Genomic DNA, 17,732 nt, shown 5'->3' on the forward strand with positions numbered 1-17,732 from the left:
TTTCTTTTAAAAACCTTTTACTTCTGTTAAACCATTGACTCGTTACTTTGGTGTATTTGCAGTGTATTAATTTCCTTGTGCAGATTAAGTACCCAGACGACTTGACTGCTGAGATATCAAATATAAAATGCTATACTGTACCTCGAAAAAAATAATAAATGGAGGAGGAAGAATTGTGATGTTTGGCATTGATTTCAAGAGGCCACCTGTGTGTGGATTAATTTATCTTGTGTGGTAAATTTCACAAACCAACAGTTTACAGAACAACTCATAACTGAGTCAAGTGGAATTTTTTGGGGAGGTTTGAAGAACGGGGATGAAGATTTATGCCACAAATATAACCTGCATTTTACACTTAATATTTTAAAAGACATCCTGGTGGGCTAATTTCACAAAAACACAATAAATTGCAGCATGGCATCTGCTGCAAATGGAGGAAGCATTATTATCATGAAAAGATAATACTATCATTCATTGCAAAGATGAATAATCCAATATTACCCACATTCATATTTTCATAGTAAATCCAAAATATAACTGTTGCATGGCCTAAAAAACTGACATTGGTGTTTATTAACTATTAATCTTTCTCTCGTTTTTGTTCCAGAAATGGAGATTGGTGGAAGGCAAAGTCGTTGGTTTCCGGCAAAGAGGGATTCGTTCCCAGTAACTTCATGGCAAGGGTGCATTCATTGGAAGTGGAAAAGTAAATCTTTCAAATTTTATTATCAATCCTTGTTCTAGACCTTTATTTCTTCATGTTTTTTATTTTATTTTTATTTTTATGCTGCATTACTGTTTCCATTCTTGAGCTAAAAAAGCTACAAAAATACCCATTAAAGGGATTTATTTAAACCTTACCACCAGTATTTTAATTAGAAGACCTGCAGAAGCTGTGCAATTTGAATATTTACATCTGTGAAGCAGCCACAACTTGCTTTGTTGCTTATGAGTTTTCTGGTCAGTCACATTTATGGAGAAAGTTCATATTTAATTATTTGCCGTTACACAGCCTCCATTTCTTCCATCAGCTTCATTGCCCTATATGTTGCACCATTCCTTGAGTAATTGGGTGTACATGTCATCTCTTCTCCACCCTTAACAGTCTACTGTTATGATGTGGAGATGCCGGTGATGGACTGGGGTTGACAATTGTAAACAATTTTACAACACCAAGTTATAGTCCAGCAATTTTATTTTAAATTCACAAGCTTTCGGAGATTTTCTCCTTCCTCAGGCAAATGTTTCAAGAGCTCTTGAAACATTTGCCTGAGGAAGGAGAAAATCTCCGAAAGCTTGTGAATTTAAAATAAAATTGCTGGACTATAACTTGGTGTTGTAAAATTGTTTACAATAGTCTACTGTTAAACTAGATATTAGGAGGTGTTGAAGTAACCGCCTTGTAAAGCTGATGAAAGAAAATTCCTTCCTTCAGGAAAGGCTTAACCTTCCACAGACAGTCCAGTTTGGAAGGACTTACACAGTTAACAATAGTGACATTGATAGCCAGACTGACCATGCTGGATTCACTTCGCCAGGGGATAGGAAACTATAATTATGGGGAGAGGTGAGATACAGGCACTTTTTTCACTGAATCAGAAAAGGCTAGGAGGAGATTTAATAGGGTTTTAAAATTATGAAGAACTTTGGTTCACACATTGCAAAGTGGAAATCTACTCTTCTTGGCATCATCTGAATAACATAGGGAATTCCTAAGAAGCATAGAGGTCTTTCTTGGAGTCTGATTATAAATTCTATTCAATCTCAGTATTAAATACAATGTACAGCATTTGCAAGCTGCGTGCTATTGTGTAAGTCAAACCTAAATATGGTTGGGAATTGTAGGAATTATTCAGGTATTTAAACAGAGGAATGTCGTATCAACGTGTTAAGTGTTAATGTCACAAAAAGTCATCTCAAGTCTATGGTGCAATCACTTTCATTTATAGCCTAGCATATTTATTAATTACCGATCTGTAGCCTAATTATTGGACAACTTGTTCAAGTGTACACAAATTATTTTTTGTTCAGTGAGAGAGTTTTGTTCAGTATAACTATATAAAATACAATATTCTGAATGAATTATATGACTTGGAAAAGAAAGTCAGGCTGGTTTTCACTGGATTGTTACAATAGACCCTAAAGTCTAAGCTGATAGACTTTCATTTACAAAGGGGGTGATTGTAAACCCCAAGAATGGGTGGGTTGGGGATGGGTGGGAGTTGAAAATAGTTGAAAATAAGGGGGAACCAATGGATGTGGTGTATTTGGATTTTCAAAAGGCATTCGATAAGGTGCCACACAAGAGGTTGTTACACAAGATTAGGGCTCATGGGATTGGGGATAATATATTAGCATGGATTGACTATTGTTTTCTGTCCATTAACCAGAGAATAGGAATAAACGGGTCATTTTCGGATTGGCAGGTTATAACTAATGGGGTGCCTCGAGGATCAGTGCTTGGTCTCAGCTGTTTACAATCTATATCAATGACTTAGATGAGGGGACCGAGTGTAATATATCCAAGTTTGCTGACAACACAAAGCTAGGTGAGAAAGTAAGCTGTGAGGAGGATGCAGAGAATCTGCAAAGGGATAGAGACAGATTAAGTGAGTGGGCAAGAAAGTGGCAGATGGAGTATAATATGGGGAAATGTGAAATTATCCACTTTGGTAGGAAGAATAGAAAAGCAGAATATTCTTTAAAAGGTGAGAGACTAAGAAATGTTGGTAGTCAGAGGGATTTGGGTGTCCTTGTACGCGAATCACAGAAAGTTAACATGCAGGTGCAACAAGCAATTAGGAAGGCAAATGGTATGTTAGCCTTTATTGCAAGGGGTTTGGAGTCTAAGAGTAAAGAGTCTTGCTGCAATTATATAGGGCTCTGGTGAGACCATACCTGGAGTATTGTGTACAGTTTTAGTCACCTTACCTAAAGAAGGATATACTTGCCTTAGAGGGGGTACAACAAAGGTTCACTGGATTGATTGCTGGGATGAGAGGGTTGTCCTATGAGGAGAGATTGAGTAGAATGGGCCTATATTCTCTGGAGTTTAGAAGAATGAGAGGTGATCTCATTGAAAGGTATAAAATTCTTAGAGGTCTAGACAAGGTAGATGCTGAGAGGCTGTTTCTCCTGGCTGGAGAATCTAGAACTAGGAGTCATAGTGTCAAGATAAGGGTCGGCCATTTAGGACTGAGATGAGGAAAAACTTCTTCACTCAGAGGTTGTGAATCTTTGGAATTCTCTACCCCGGAGGGCTGTGGCGTCATTCGTTGAGTATATCCAAGACTGAAATCGATAGATTTTTGGACACTAAGGGAATCAAGGGATATGGAGAGAGGGCAGGAAAGTGGAGTTGAGGTAGAAGATCAGCCTTAATCTTATCGAATGGCGGAGCAGGCTTGAGGGGCTGTATGGCCAACTCCTGCTCCTATTTCTTATGTTCTTATTTTCTAATGTCGGCTAGGATACCAGGAAACTGTTGGTCAGCATGCTCTTCTAAAATAGTGTCATGGGATATTTAATGTCCATCTAAACAGGCAAGACAGAGCCTTCATTTAATACCTTACCCAAGGGATGACACTTCCAACACTGAAGCATTACCTCAGTGCTGTACTGGAATGTCAGCCTAGCTTATGTGCAGAAGTCCTCAAGTGGGGCCTGTAGCCTTAATTTTCTGATTTAGAGGGGAGACTACTACCAACCGAGTGAAGCTAAACATGCATTAATGGTTTCCTGTTTACTAATTTTCAGGTGGTTCTTCAGGGAAATAAGCCGCAAAGATGCTGAGAGGCAGCTGTTAGCAGCAGGCAATAAGTCAGGAACTTTTCTAATCCGAGAGAGTGAAACTAATAAAGGTTGGTAATTTGTGAATGTGCTTTTTGCAGATTAGCACGTGAAACTTTAATGTGAGAATTTATTTTGTGCCAGATGAACAAGTGATTCACAATGTAAAGCTATGTCCTAGGATATAGGTACAAAATATAAGTCGTAAATTTACTGTAATAGAAATGAAATTATACACTCAAACTGAAATAAAAACAGAAAATGCTAGAAATGCTTGAAAGAGAAAGACTGGCTAACGTCAGGTGGGACCTTTTATTTCTCTGACGTACTATCTTTCTCTTTTAGATGATTACTAACCTGATGTATATTTCTAGTGTTTTTACTTTTATTTAAGATTTGCAGCATGGCTTTTATTTCTGTCTATAAAAATAAACTATCTGGTGCTTATTGTAATTGCTAAAAAAAAAATTTTGCAGGCCTTTGGGTTGGAGTAGTTGGGGAATTATTGGGAACTGAGTAATTTACAGGTCTCTCTAACTGATAGAAATAAATAATTAGAAAAGTAAGCTTTTGAGATAACATCAATATAGTAAGTACTTTATTGATATTTGGATTTTTTTTTGTCTCTGCCAAACTGCAAATTTTTAACTCCCAGCAAGCTGTTATTTTATGGCTGATGCCTTGGCTTAGGTGTAGCAGTCTCGCCTCTGAGTCAGAAGCTCAGAGACTTGAGGACATAATCCAGGCTGTTTATGGGACCTTGCCTTGCGCAAAATTGACTGTGTGCATTTCCTATATTAAAGCAGTGGTTACACTTCAAAAGTACTTCATTGAATTTAAAGTGCTTTGGGGCATTCTTCGGTTGTGAAAGGCGCTATATAAATGCTAGTTCTTTCTATCTTCTTTTCATTATTTTATCCATTGGCTAACAGTGACCTTTAACCATGTCCTTCACTGTCTTGTGTAGGTGCCTTTTCACTTTCTGTGAGGGACTGTGACTCCAAATATGGTGAGATAGTGAAGCACTACAAGATTAGAACCATTGACGGTGGTGGTTATTATATCACTCCCAGAGCCACATTTTCCAATTTACAAAAACTTGTTAAGTATTATTCAAGTAAGTATATGCAGCCATTAATGCAAAAATTCCATTCTAATCATACATGATAGTCTTAAATGACTGCTCATCTATATTATTTTTCAGAAAATTCAGATGGTTTGTGCCAACGTCTGACTAAGCCTTGCCCAACGCTGACTCCTCAGAAGCCATGGTGGCCTGATGAGTGGGAAATCCCAAGAGAATCCTTGAAGATGTTAAGTAAACTGGGCGCTGGGCAGTTTGGAGAGGTTTGGTTGGGTGAGTACCGAAATCAGTAGGATTTATTGACCAGCAAAACTCTAATTCCTGTATCAGATCCTGATGAGGATCCTGAGAGGCAGCTGTTAGCAGCAGGCAATAAGTCAGGAACTTTTCTAATCCGAGAGAGTGAAACTAATAAAGGTTGGTAATTTGTGAACGTGCTTTTTGCAGATTAGCACGTGAAACTTTAACTTGAGAATTTATTTTGTGCCAGATGAACAAGTGATTCACAATGTAAAGCTATGTCCTAGGATATAGGTACAAAATATAAGTCGTAAATTTACTGTAATAGAAATGAAATTATACACTCAAACTGAAAAAAACAGAAAATGCTAGAAATACTTGAAAATTTGCAGCTTAGCAGAGACCAAAAAAAAAATCCAATACTACCTAATTGAAGCTATATTATTTTCATATATGGTGGCTGGGAATTTCCTTGGAGCTGCTCCTGCTCCACCACTGTAACTTTGCCAGAAAAGTGAGATGATAGACATGTTGATATCATTCCTTCCTCATTACCATATGAGCACATTGCTTATTCTAGGCACAAGCGATGCCTAGCTCAAGGAAACCCCCAGAAGTATGCGAGCAGTGCAAATGCAGCAGAGACTTGACATAAGTATCCCACAGGCAGATTGAAATTGGTCCCAATTATTTCACTTACTGTTGACTTTGCCAACGCATTCAGTAAGGAATATTATTACACTGTTTTGTTAATAGCTGATTCCATTCATCTGTAGAAATGTAATGAAGTTAAGACTTGTTCTGGAAGATGGTTGGGATAGAGAACAGATTCTGAGATGTTCTCCATGGAGCAGTACATCTCTACTGCTTAGAGGTTCTCTACAAGGACCATATTGATGTGACTGAGTTCTGGTATTGTCGTAATTACAATGGGATGTGCACTCCTTTAAAAGAGCGAGGTAGGCAAGATGCAGATGTTCACAGTGGGCCCTATTTCTGGAGCTAAGATGGGAATACACTAAAGTGTTCTACAGCACATTCACACTAGAATTGTAGCATCAGTGTGAAGTGATTATGTTGTGTAGCAATGCCTCAGTTACAAACTAAATGCAGGATAAATCCAGTGCCAGGGCCTGACCTTAAGGAGGGAGCCTCATTCCACTTCACTTCAGAATCAGTACAGGCTTTGACACTCGATTTATACTTCAAGTTTAGCGTCAGTGTGAAACCACTTCTTATTGATGCGTGTGGTGTGAATGTATCCATAGGCTTCCTGGTGAGATTGACTGTGGATGCTGAAGGTAGGTTCTGCTTGCTGAAGACTTTGGCTACATACTTCTATAATTAACAAGATAATGGAATAAAAGAATGGAGAAACAGCACATATCTTCATAGATATATCAGTCATGAGAAATTTGAACAACATCCTTCCATTGTGCCAACCTTTTTTTAAATCAGGTGGTCTTATTTGATTTTTAGCCTTCTGTAGAACCGGCCAGCTCGTCACGGGAGCTCAATCATAAACTTTATTTGTATTTCTTATTCCGATTTCAATGGAGGCATTCTAGCTATGAAGAATCATTGTTGTTGGTAATATTACTATTCTTCATGTCTGTTCTTATTAAAACTTAATTAAGGAGAAAGGAATTAATAAATCTTTTTAATAAATGAACAGTTTAGTGATTTTTTTTCTGTAATTTAGTTACACTTGCTTAAGTTATATTTACTGATATTGAAAAATGGCCGGTGTTGATTTTGTTTCATCCCAGTGACCGCTTGATGGAATTGGAGCAACGTTTGTTGAGTAAGTTAGTGGTGGCCATTTTAGAAATATCTTTGTGCTTGTTACCAGCATAGCCAGTTCCTTCAAACAGCACACACTAAAATACACAACGTAATAAAAGAACAAGCCAAAGAGAAGATGCACCATAATACCAACTTGTGTTTTCTTCAATCCTGTTTTGGCCAGAAGTAGTATGTGATGTCCCACTTATTAGCATGTTTTGTGCAGTATTCAAAAACAAGTGGGTGGAGTGATGTAAGTTGTCATCATCTTGTAACTTCAATGTTAGCAAGTACATTAAACAGAAACAAATATGAAACATAATGTCATTGTACAGTTATCAGATCGTAGCTTACAGTAAGAAGCTTCTTTTACTACATGCTGGGGGATGTCACTTAACTATATTTTCAGCTCAAACAACACCCTTTATCAGGGGGCTGAGTGGGCCTCAAGCAGCAATTTTATTTAGTAACTATTTAATTCTATTTTGTTCTAATATTCTCCTTTCTTTACCTGAATACAGTCACTTGTGCAGTGTTAAGGTTCCATTGGTGTCTGCAGCCCTCCAGTGGTTTGCCTACGTGCCCATTCTTAATGTATGAGTCTGGACAGTGAATATCAGCAGCTATTCAACTGACAGAGAAAGCAGCTCAGTCTTTATCGGGCATCAGCACATGTGTGCACCTTCCAATAAGGGTTCGCCAGATAGAGATCGGGGGTAAATTTTAACATGACGGCGGGAACTCAGCCGGGGGAGGGCGTGAATAATCATGTGGGAAACCCAGAAAAATTTTGCGTGCGTTGGCTCGAGCGATCGCAACTCAATTGAAGGCCCTTAATGTGACTTCCGGGTTTCGCATCTCCAAGCTGCGCAGCAGGTATACTGCACACCTGAATAACGTGTTGGGAACTGGAGTATTTAAAGGGCCATTGCAACCCTGGATTTTGAGGGAGAAAGGAGGAATTTGCAGATATGGAGCATCAAGGGACTAAGGCAGCACCCCGGTTTAACGACTCTTCACTTGAGTTGCTCCTGGCCAGTGTGAGGAGCAGGGGGGACATACTGTACCTGGGTGATAGGAGGAAGCGCCCTGCCTCTGCCACCAAGAAGGCCTGGCTGGAGGTGGCAGAGGAGCTGAGCAGCAGGAGCACCGTGGCAAGGACGTGGGTGCAGTGCAAGAAGCACTTTAATGACCTAACCAGGTCAGGAAAAGTGAGTACATTTACTGATCCACTTACAATCTGTGGTGTACATTACCCCCTGTCTCACTCTGTCTTGCCAAGCCTACTCCATCACATCACTCCTCACACCCACTTAAGTCTCATTATCAACTTACCTTCACTTTCTATGCACTTCCTCACCTCCCCATTTGTGAACCCACCACTCCCACTCACCCCAATCCTGATGCATTGTGATGAATCTGTCTGATAATCACCGTCTGATGCATCTCCTTCATTGTCAGCGTCGCCCAAAGCAATGCATCCATCGGGTGACCCCGTCATCCTCACTCACTCATACATCTGTTCTTTCTCCCCTTGTAGGAGAAGAGAGCGCAAAATGCACGGGAGAGGAGTAGGACTGGAGGGGGGGGGCCACCTCAAATAGAGCCCCTGACCGAGGTGGAGGAGGAGGTCTTGGATCTCAGCCGCATGGTTGAATGCCTGGCCATCGGAGATGGCGAGACTGGCACCCCGCAAACGGCTGGTGATAAAACTTTAACATCCCTCACACACAACATGAATTGATGTCATCAATGATTGACCTGTTGCACACCTCAGTGTGCTAATTGCAAACTAACTTCTGCGATGATTCTTAATATTGCTTGATGTTCTCTCCAGGGTCTTCAAGGATTGATGAAGAGGCACGTGCCAAGGAAGAGGGCGATTCCTCAGAGGAGCTCCATTCCTCTGAGGGCGCACAGTCACATCATATCCAGCCATGCACCAGCGCAGATACTCGTACTTCGGTGGGTCCTGTTAGGCAGATAGTTGGGTTGTCACCTGGTTATTCACCACTCACCACGAGCAGATACTGGTGGCGGGAAACTGTGGAAAGTCCGCGTCGGAGGGCGCACTCCTCTCCAAGTTCTGCTTAGCTGGATGCAGATGCTGAACCCCGGGGGCCATCATTGAGATTGAGAATGATAAAGGTCCAACTGCACCTTTGCGAGGTATTAGAAAACGTGCCACGCCCAGTCTCCACAATAGCGGAGAGGATGGAGGAGTCCATCTCCAGCATTAGTGGAATGGTGGCGCAGGTAAGTACGGGAATGTCAGCGATGGAGAGGATGGCAGCCTCAATTGCGCTTCAAGCACGGCTCACAAATGAGTCCATTCAAGCCATGACAACGGCCGTGCGGACTCTGGATGCCAACTTTTCTGTCTCCTCTAACAGGTAGATAGATACTTTAGAAATGGCCATCGAATGCATCACAGATGTGCTCCAAGCTGTTGTCCAGCAGGTAGAAGTGATGTGGCCCTGGCCCAGGAGAGGGATGATAGCGAAAGGAGACATGGAAGTGGGAAATCCAATCAAAATGCTCCCACGTCTCACCCATTGCCCCCCCACCACCCCCACAACCAATACCCGCAATGTAGTCTCCTCTCCCGATGGCCGAGTCTGCCCCTGCACAGGTGCATGTGGAGCAGTCTTTGGCAAAGCCTTCAAGGGCTCCAAAACCTAGAGGGTGTATGCCCAGAGCATCTCAGCAGTCAAGGCAGGGACCTGAGCAACCTGCCACTACCTCTGCTGCAGCCACAGGTGATGCAGCACGTAAAAGCGGTAGGAAGAGGAAGGCAAAGTTTTTGTAATCACCAAGGGTATGTACAAGGATGTATGGCAAAATGTCATGTTTTTCATTTATATTTGTTTTTTCTTTCATGCACATTAAATGTTATATTTCTCACCATCACTGCCACGTCTTGTCCATTCTTCAGTCCCTTTTGTGAAAGTGTCCTTTCATGTGCTTCATCATGAAAAGCAAGACTTCATGCCACCCATTGGGTGCGTTTACAATTTGTGTATGTGTGGTTGATGGACTGTTTTGTGTAAACGGGGTCAGGGGGGTGGTGGGGGCTGGTGCTGGTCGTGGTTGTTCCAGGCAGTCTGAGTAGTTCACCATCTTCATTTTGAATTTCTCCTTCTGAGAACCTATTAGATATGAGTGACTCCTTGGCATCACGAGCAGCCATGTATGCCGCAGCTCTAGCAATGTGTTCCCTATCTTCATCCTCCTCCTTCTCCTCCTCATCGTCTTCTTCAATGTTGTCTGCAGATGAGGATGCTTCATGAGCGCATTGGAGCTCCTCCACCTGTAACCCTCTCTGCTGAGTGATGTTGTGTAGGACGCAACACATGTCTATTATTCTGCACATCCTCGCTGGTGAGTACTGAAAGGCTCCACCAGATCGATCCAGGCACCTGAAACGCATCTTGAACATTCCAATGGCTTGTTCAGTGACAGACTTGGTGGTGATGTGACTGTCGTTGTACCGCTGCTGTGCCTCGTTGATGGGGTTTCTCTTAGGTGTCATGAGCCACGTCTGCAGGGGGTATCCCTTGTCTCCAAGGAGCCAGCCCTTAAGTCTGTCTTGTGTGTGGAAGAGGGCTGGGATGGACTCGCGCAAAATGAAGGAATCATGGCAGCTGCCAGGGAATTTGGCACGTACCTGCAGAAACCTCTTCCGTGGTCGCAAACCAGCTGCGCATTGATGGAGTGATGTCCCTTTCGGTTGATGAACAGTCCTGGCTCATCTGGAGGTGTTCGGATTGCTGCTTGTGTGCAATCAGTTGCACCCTGTACCCGTGGGAAGCCAGCCAGAGAGTGGAAACCCACTGGCCTCTCAATCTGGCTGATGTCGTCGCAGGGGAAGTTGACATAGTTGGATGCCCTGGCAAACCAGCCATCCGTGACCTGTCATATACATTTATGTGCGGACGACTGAGAGGTCCTGGCAATGTCACCAGTGGCACTTTGGAAGGATCTGATGGCGAAGAAATTAAGGGCAGTGGTGACTTTAACTGCGACGGGCAGTGTGTAGCCACCAGGCCCAGCCGAGAGCAGCTCTGCATGAAGGAGCCTGCAGATGTCTGTGACTGCCTGGCAACTCAATCTCAGCCTTCGTAGGCACTGCTCCTCAGAGAGGTCCAGGAAGCTCAGCCTCTTTCTATAGACCCTCTCGTAGGTAGTGCCTCCTGCGACCTCGGCCCCTCCGTTGGTCCCCTCTCTGCTCTTCTGCAGGCCCTTGAGGCGCACCTCTGTCTTGTGGACCTGCAACTTCCAGAACTGCATGCTGTGGTGATGTGCTCCCCCTTTCAGAAATACTGTAGAATAAATCCATTGTGCCCTCCCCCTCTTCCCCCCCCCCCCCCCCCCCCCCCAAATCCTGATCTTGTCAGTTTGAGGGGCTCCAAAATGTAGATAAATATGCCTGAACACAAGAATTCTGAGCGTGAACAAAAAAATCTCAGTCTAAACACAAAGAACTCCCAGCCAAAGGTTTATCTGAGAGAACTGATTGTCCTTCTGCAAAAGTTCACCTTTTTTTCACATGTGCCAATCACTGGTGTAAAGGTCCAAATGAGAGTTGGCTGCAACTTGCCTCCGTTTCCATGCTGTGTTTGAGGCCACGGGAGACACGTACAGGAGAAGTTAAAATGGTTTGTGTAACTCAATACACAAAAAGTTAACAGGATTAAATACTTTAAAGTTCTAAATTTGCCCTTTAAATATCATAAAGCTGGTGGGACTTCTGGGTGTCAGAAGCACACACGTATCCAAATGTGTCTGTGTCAAACCCGGAAGTGGACGAGTTGGAGCCAGGATGCGGTCCTGCTCTGGGAACGGGGTATTTTTACTATCCACCCACCCCCAGGGTTGTAAAATTTACCCCCAGCAGTGAGCGTCTTGGCTGATTTTTTAAAAATTATTTCTCACCCCCCCCAGCCCTGTGACACTGAGCTCCATATCAGCATCCTTGCTGCCACCATTCTGTAGAGGACAGTAACCCTGTATGGACCGGGCATCGATATAGGATATTTCTGGTCTGTGAAGTTTGGTATTACATCAGATGGCGCATTATTCTCACATCCTTAATTTTCTTTTACTAAATCTCTGAGTTTTCTCCGCACCCTATTTCTGAGGGTCTTCATTCTTTGCTACAGACAGTTCCACAAATGGCTATTTCCTTTCAGTATTTTCCCCAAGTAGCTGTGAATTCAGTGAGTGTTTGATCACAGGAGAAATTACAGCCAAGATCCTGCCCTTATCCAATGTCCACATAGGCACTTCCAACAGGCATCACTGGATGGTGATCACTTATATTGGAGTGGGAACACTAGCTGATTCATCCTGCCCTGAGGCGAATTGCAGCACCCCGCTGCTGCCCAGGCTGAAATCAGTTAACTCAGCACACACTGAGGTTCGATGCTTTGTCTGCATGACTCAGCTACTTAATGTCAAACTCACAGAGTCGTCAAACAATCCAGGTCCTTCGGATGAGACGTTAAACTGAGGCCTCATCTGCCCTCTCAGGTGGATGTAAAAAAATCCCATGGCACTATTTTGAAGAAGAGCAGGGGAGTTCTCCCTGGTGTCCTGGCCAATATTTATCCCTCAACCAACACCACTAAAAAAGATTATCTGGTCATTATCACATTGCTGTTTGTGGGACCTTGCTGTGCGCAAATTGGCTGCCGCGTTTCTTACATTGCAACAGTGATTGCACTTCAAAAGTACTTCATTGGCTGTGAAGTGTTTTGGCGCATCCTGAGGTCATGAAAGGCATGATATAAATGTGAGTTCTGTATAAATTCAAGCATGCAGAATAAATACATTCTCAAAACAAACAGACTCAGATTAAGCAATCGTGACCCTAAATGGATTAACAAGCAGATTAAAAGTGAGATCAAGAGGAAAAATTGCCCATACAAATCATGCTGGGAGAAAGGAGAAGGAGTTCACTGGGATGAATATAGAAAATGCAGAAACACATTAAAAAGGTGTTCAGAGGGGCAGGAGAGAACTGGAAAAAAGGCATAGCAGCTTTCAGTACCACAACAGCAAGAGGGCAGTCAGAGAAGAGGTGAACACCATAAACGATGCAAATGGGCTTGAAAATAAGGATGAACGTGAAATAGTAAATATTCTGCATGACTACTTGCTCCAAATATTCATAAGGGAAGACATGAGCAACATGCCCTCTCCAAAACCAGACATCTGAAGTAAAACCATGGCTTCATTATAAAAGAGATAGAAGTCCTAGACAGCTTAAATGGGCTACAAGCAAACAAATTCCCAGAGATAGATGATATTTATCCCAGAGTGCTGAGAGAGACTAGGGAGGAGATCTGTGAAACACTGACAATCATCAGAGAGTCAATGGAGGCACCTATAGATTTGAATCAGGCTAATGTGGTGCCCATAATCAAAAAGAATGACAAAATTGACACAGGCAAACTCATTCATTTTTCTTCCATTCCATGTAAAATAATGAAATCAATCATCAAGAGTAAGCTTTAGAATCTGTACAGTGTAACCTAATTAACAGCAATCAGCGTGGATTCAGAAAAGGAAGCTCCTGCCTAACTAACCTCCTTGACTTCTTTAAGGAAGTGAGGCAAAATATGTAAGTGTGTAGAACTATTGTAGATGAAACTTAATGCAGAGAAGTGTAAAGTTCTACATGTAGGAAGGAAAAATAGACGACTTGCATACTCCACCTGCAAACTACTGCCTCATCTCCAACTTCCCTTTCCTCTCCAAAGTCCTTGAATGTGTGTCCCAAATCCGTGCCCATCTTTCCTGCCACTTCATGTTTGAACCTCTCCAATCAGGTTTCCACCCCTGAAACAACCTTAATCAAAGTCACAAATGACATCCTTATGTGACAATGACCATGGTGCACTATCCCTCCTCATCCTTCTCTATCTGTGCAGCCATTGACATTGTTGACCACACCATCCTCCTCCAACGTCTCTCCTCTGTTGTCTAGCTGAGTGGTACTGTGCTCGCCTGGTTCCACTTATACCTATCCAGTCGTAGCTAGAGAATCTCCTGCAATGGCTTATTTTTTTGCTCCCGCACCGTTACCTCTGGAGTTCTCCAAGGATCTATTCTTGCCCCCCTCCTATTTCTCATCTACATGCTGCCCCTCGGCGACATCATCCGAAAACACATTAGGTTCCATGTGTAAACTGACGACACCCAGCTCTACCTCACCACCACCTATCTCAACCCCTCCACTGCCTCTGTGTTGTCAAACTGCTTGTCCGACACCCAGTCCTGGAGGAGCCAAAATTTCCTCCAATTAAACATTGGGAAGACCATTGTCTTCGACCCCCACCACAAATTCCATTCCATAGCCACTGATTCCATCCCCCTCCCTGGCAACTGTCTCAGGCTGAACCAGACTGTTCACAAACTCGGCGTCCTATTTGACCCTGAGCTGAACTTCTGACCCCATATCCCCTCCATTACTAAGACCGCCCACTACATCCTCTGCAATATTTCCCCTTTCCACCCTTGCCTCAGCCCATCTGCCGCTAAAACCCTCACCGATGCTTTTGTTGCCTCCAGACCTGACTGTCCCAATGCTTTCCTGGCCAGCCTCCCGTCATCCACCAACCATAAACTAAGCTCTTTCAAAACACTGCTGCCCGTATCCTAACTCGCACCAAGTCCCGTTTACACATCACCCCTGTGCTCACTGACCTACATTGGCTCCTTGTCCAGCAATGCCTCAATTTTAAAATTCTCCTCCTCGTGTTCAAATTCCTCCCTGGCCTCGTCCCTCCCTATGTCTGTAACCTCCTGCAGCCCTACAACCCTCTAAAAACTTAGTGTTCCTCCCATTTTGGCCTTTTGTGCATTCCCCATTTCCTTCGCTCCACCATCCCTGATTTTAATCACCATTGCTGGCCGTGCCTTCAGCTGCTTAGGCCCTAAGCTTTGGAATTCCCTTCCTAAACCTCTCCGCCTCTTAACCTCTCTCTCCTCCTTTAAGATGCTTGTTAAAACCTACCTCTTTGACCAAGCTTTTGGTCACCTGTCCTAATGGCACCTTCTTTGGCTCAGTGTCAATTTTTGTCTGATTATGCTCCTGTGAAGCATCTTGGGATGTTTTACTATATTAAAGGCGCTATATAAATGCAAGTTGTTGTTGCATAAAACAGTGATGCTCAGATGGCAGCATTCTTTCACATGCAGTCCCAGTGAAGTCCGAGTCCATGGGTATAGCAGGTGAGGGATGATATGACATGTTAAGAAACAAGAGGTGCTATTACACTACTGGGTGTATTCTATAGGCCACCAATCATTGGGAAGGTCATAGAGAGCAAATTTGCAGGGAAATTAAAGAGAGGTGCAAAAGCCGTGGAGTAGTGATAACGGGGGACTTCAATCATCCTAATATAGACTGGGATGATAATAATGTAAGGGGTAAAGAGGGGGAGGAATTTTTGAAGTGTGTTCAGGAAAACTTTCTTGACCAGTATGTTTCCAGCCCAACGAGGAAGGAGGCATTGCTGGATTTGTTTTTGGGGAATGAGGCGGGCCAAGTGGAGCAAGTTTCAATGGGGGAACATTTAGGGAAGAATGATCATAGTATCATAAGGTTTAGAATAGCTATGGAAAAGGACATGTACCACTCTAAAGTAAAAATACTCAATTGGAGGAGGACTAATTTCAGTTGGATGAGAACAGATCTGGCCTGGGTAAATAGGAATCAAAGATTGGTAGGCAAAATTGTAATTGAGCAATGGGTGGCCTTTAAGGAGGAGATGGTTTGGGTACAGTCTAGGTACATTCCCATGAGGGAGAAATGGGGTTGACAATTGTAAACAATTTTACAACACCAAGTTATAGTCCAGCAATTTTATTTTAAATTCACAAGCTTTCGGAGGCTTCCTCCTTCGTCAGGTGAACGATGTGAAAATTTTCACATCGTTCACCTGACGAAGGAGGAAGCCTCCGAAAGCTTGTGAATTTAAAATAAAATTGCTGGACTATAACTTGGTGTTGTAAAATTGTTTACAAATGAGGGAGAAAGGTAGGGCAACTAAAACCAGAGCTCCCTGGATGATAAAAGAGATAGAGAGTAAGATGAAGTAGAAAAAAGGGGCATATGACAGATATCAGGTTGATAACACATGAGAACCAGGCAGAATATAGAAAGTTCAGAGGGGAAGTGAAAAAGGAAATAAGAGGGGCAAAGAGAGAGTATGAGAATAGACTGGCAGCCAACATAAAAGGGAATCCAAAAGTCTTCTATAGGCATGTAAACAGTAAACGGGTGGTAAGTGGAGGGGTGGGGCCGATTAGGGACCAAAATGGAGATCTGCTCATGGTGGCAAAGGGCATGGCCGAGGTACTAAATGAGTACTTTGCATCTGTCTTTACCAAGGAAGAAGATGCTGCCAGAGTCTTAGAAAAGGAAGATATAGTTGAGATACTGGTTGGGCTAAAAATTGATAGAGGAAGTACTGGAAAGGCTAGCACTACTTAAAGTAGATAAATCACCCGGTCTGGATGGGATGCATCCTAGGTTGCTGAGGGAAGTAAGGGTGGAAATTGCGGAAGTCCTAGCCATAATCTTCCAAACATCCTTAGATACGGGGGGTGGTGCAAGAAGACTGGAGAATTGTGAATGTTACACCCTTGTTCAAAAAAGGGTGTAAAGATAAACCCAGTAACTATAGGCCAGTCAGTTTAACTTCGGTGGTGGGGAAACTTTTAGAAACGATAATCCGGGACAAAATTAACAGTCACTTGGACAAGTGTTAATTGATTAAGGAAAGCCAGCATGAATTTGTTAAAGGCAAATCGTGTTTAACTAACTTGGTAGAGTTTTTTTCGATGAGCTAACAGAGAGGGTAGATGAGGACAATTTCCATCTGCCCTCATGTGGTGTATATGGACTTTCAGAAGGTGTTTGATAAAGTGCAGCATAATAGGCATGTCATCAAGATTCAAGCCCGTGAAATAAAAGGGGCAGTAGCAGCATGGATATAGAATAGGCTAAGTAACAGGGAACAGAGCGTAGTGGTGAACGGTTGTTTTTCGGACTGGAGGGAGGTGTATAGTGGTGTTTCCCAGGAGTCAATGCTGGGACCACTGCTTTTCTTGATATATATTAACGACTTGGACTTGGGTGTACAGGGCACAATTTCCACATTTGCAGAGGACACAAAACTTGGAAGTGTAGTGAACAGTGAGCGGGATAGTGATAGATTTCAAGAGGATATAGTCAGGCTGGTGGCATGGGCGGACACGTGGCAGATGAAATTTAATGCAGGAAAATGCGAGGTGATACATTTCGGTAGGAAGAATGAGGAGAGGCAATATAAACTAAAGGGCACAACTCTTAAAAAGGGTGCAGGAACAGAGAGACCTGGGAGTATATGTACACAAATAATTGAAGGTGGCAGGGCAGGTTGAGAAAATGGTTAAAAAAGCATACTGGATCCTGGGCTTTATAAATAGAGGCACAGAATACAAAAGCAAGGAAGATATGATGAACCTTTATATAACACTGGTTCGGCTACAGCTGGAGTATTGTGTCCAGTTCTAGGCACCACACTTTAGGAAAGATGTGAAGGCCTTGGAGAAAGTGCAGAAGAGATTTACTAGAATGGTTCCAGGGATGAGGGACTTTAGTTATGTGGATAGACTGGAGAAGCTGGGGTTGTTTTCCTTGGAACAGAGACGGTTGAGAGGAGATTTGATAGAGGTATTCAAAATCATGAAGGGTCTAGACAGAATAGATAGAGAGAAACTGTTCCCATTGGTGGAAGGGTCAAGTACTGGAAGGCATAGATTTAAGGTGATTGGCAAAAGA

General features: G+C 42.9%; 1 protein-coding gene across 3 annotated transcripts in view; it reads left to right on the top strand.

The window, feature by feature from the left end:
* LOC137321795 (proto-oncogene tyrosine-protein kinase LCK-like) overlaps positions 1–17,732 on the top strand; it is a 91,237-nt gene that overhangs the window by 35,202 nt on the left and 38,303 nt on the right. For all 3 annotated transcript variants that reach the window (XM_067984467.1, XM_067984468.1, XM_067984469.1), the window contains exons 5-8: positions 608–706; positions 3,757–3,860; positions 4,757–4,906; positions 4,994–5,146. In XM_067984467.1, the coding sequence (XP_067840568.1) occupies positions 608–706; positions 3,757–3,860; positions 4,757–4,906; positions 4,994–5,146 (506 nt within the window). The remainder of the gene's footprint in view (positions 1–607; positions 707–3,756; positions 3,861–4,756; positions 4,907–4,993; positions 5,147–17,732) is intronic.

The sequence above is a fragment of the Heptranchias perlo genome, chromosome 5 (genome assembly GCF_035084215.1).
Source record: "Heptranchias perlo isolate sHepPer1 chromosome 5, sHepPer1.hap1, whole genome shotgun sequence".
Lineage (NCBI taxonomy): Eukaryota > Metazoa > Chordata > Chondrichthyes > Hexanchiformes > Hexanchidae > Heptranchias > Heptranchias perlo.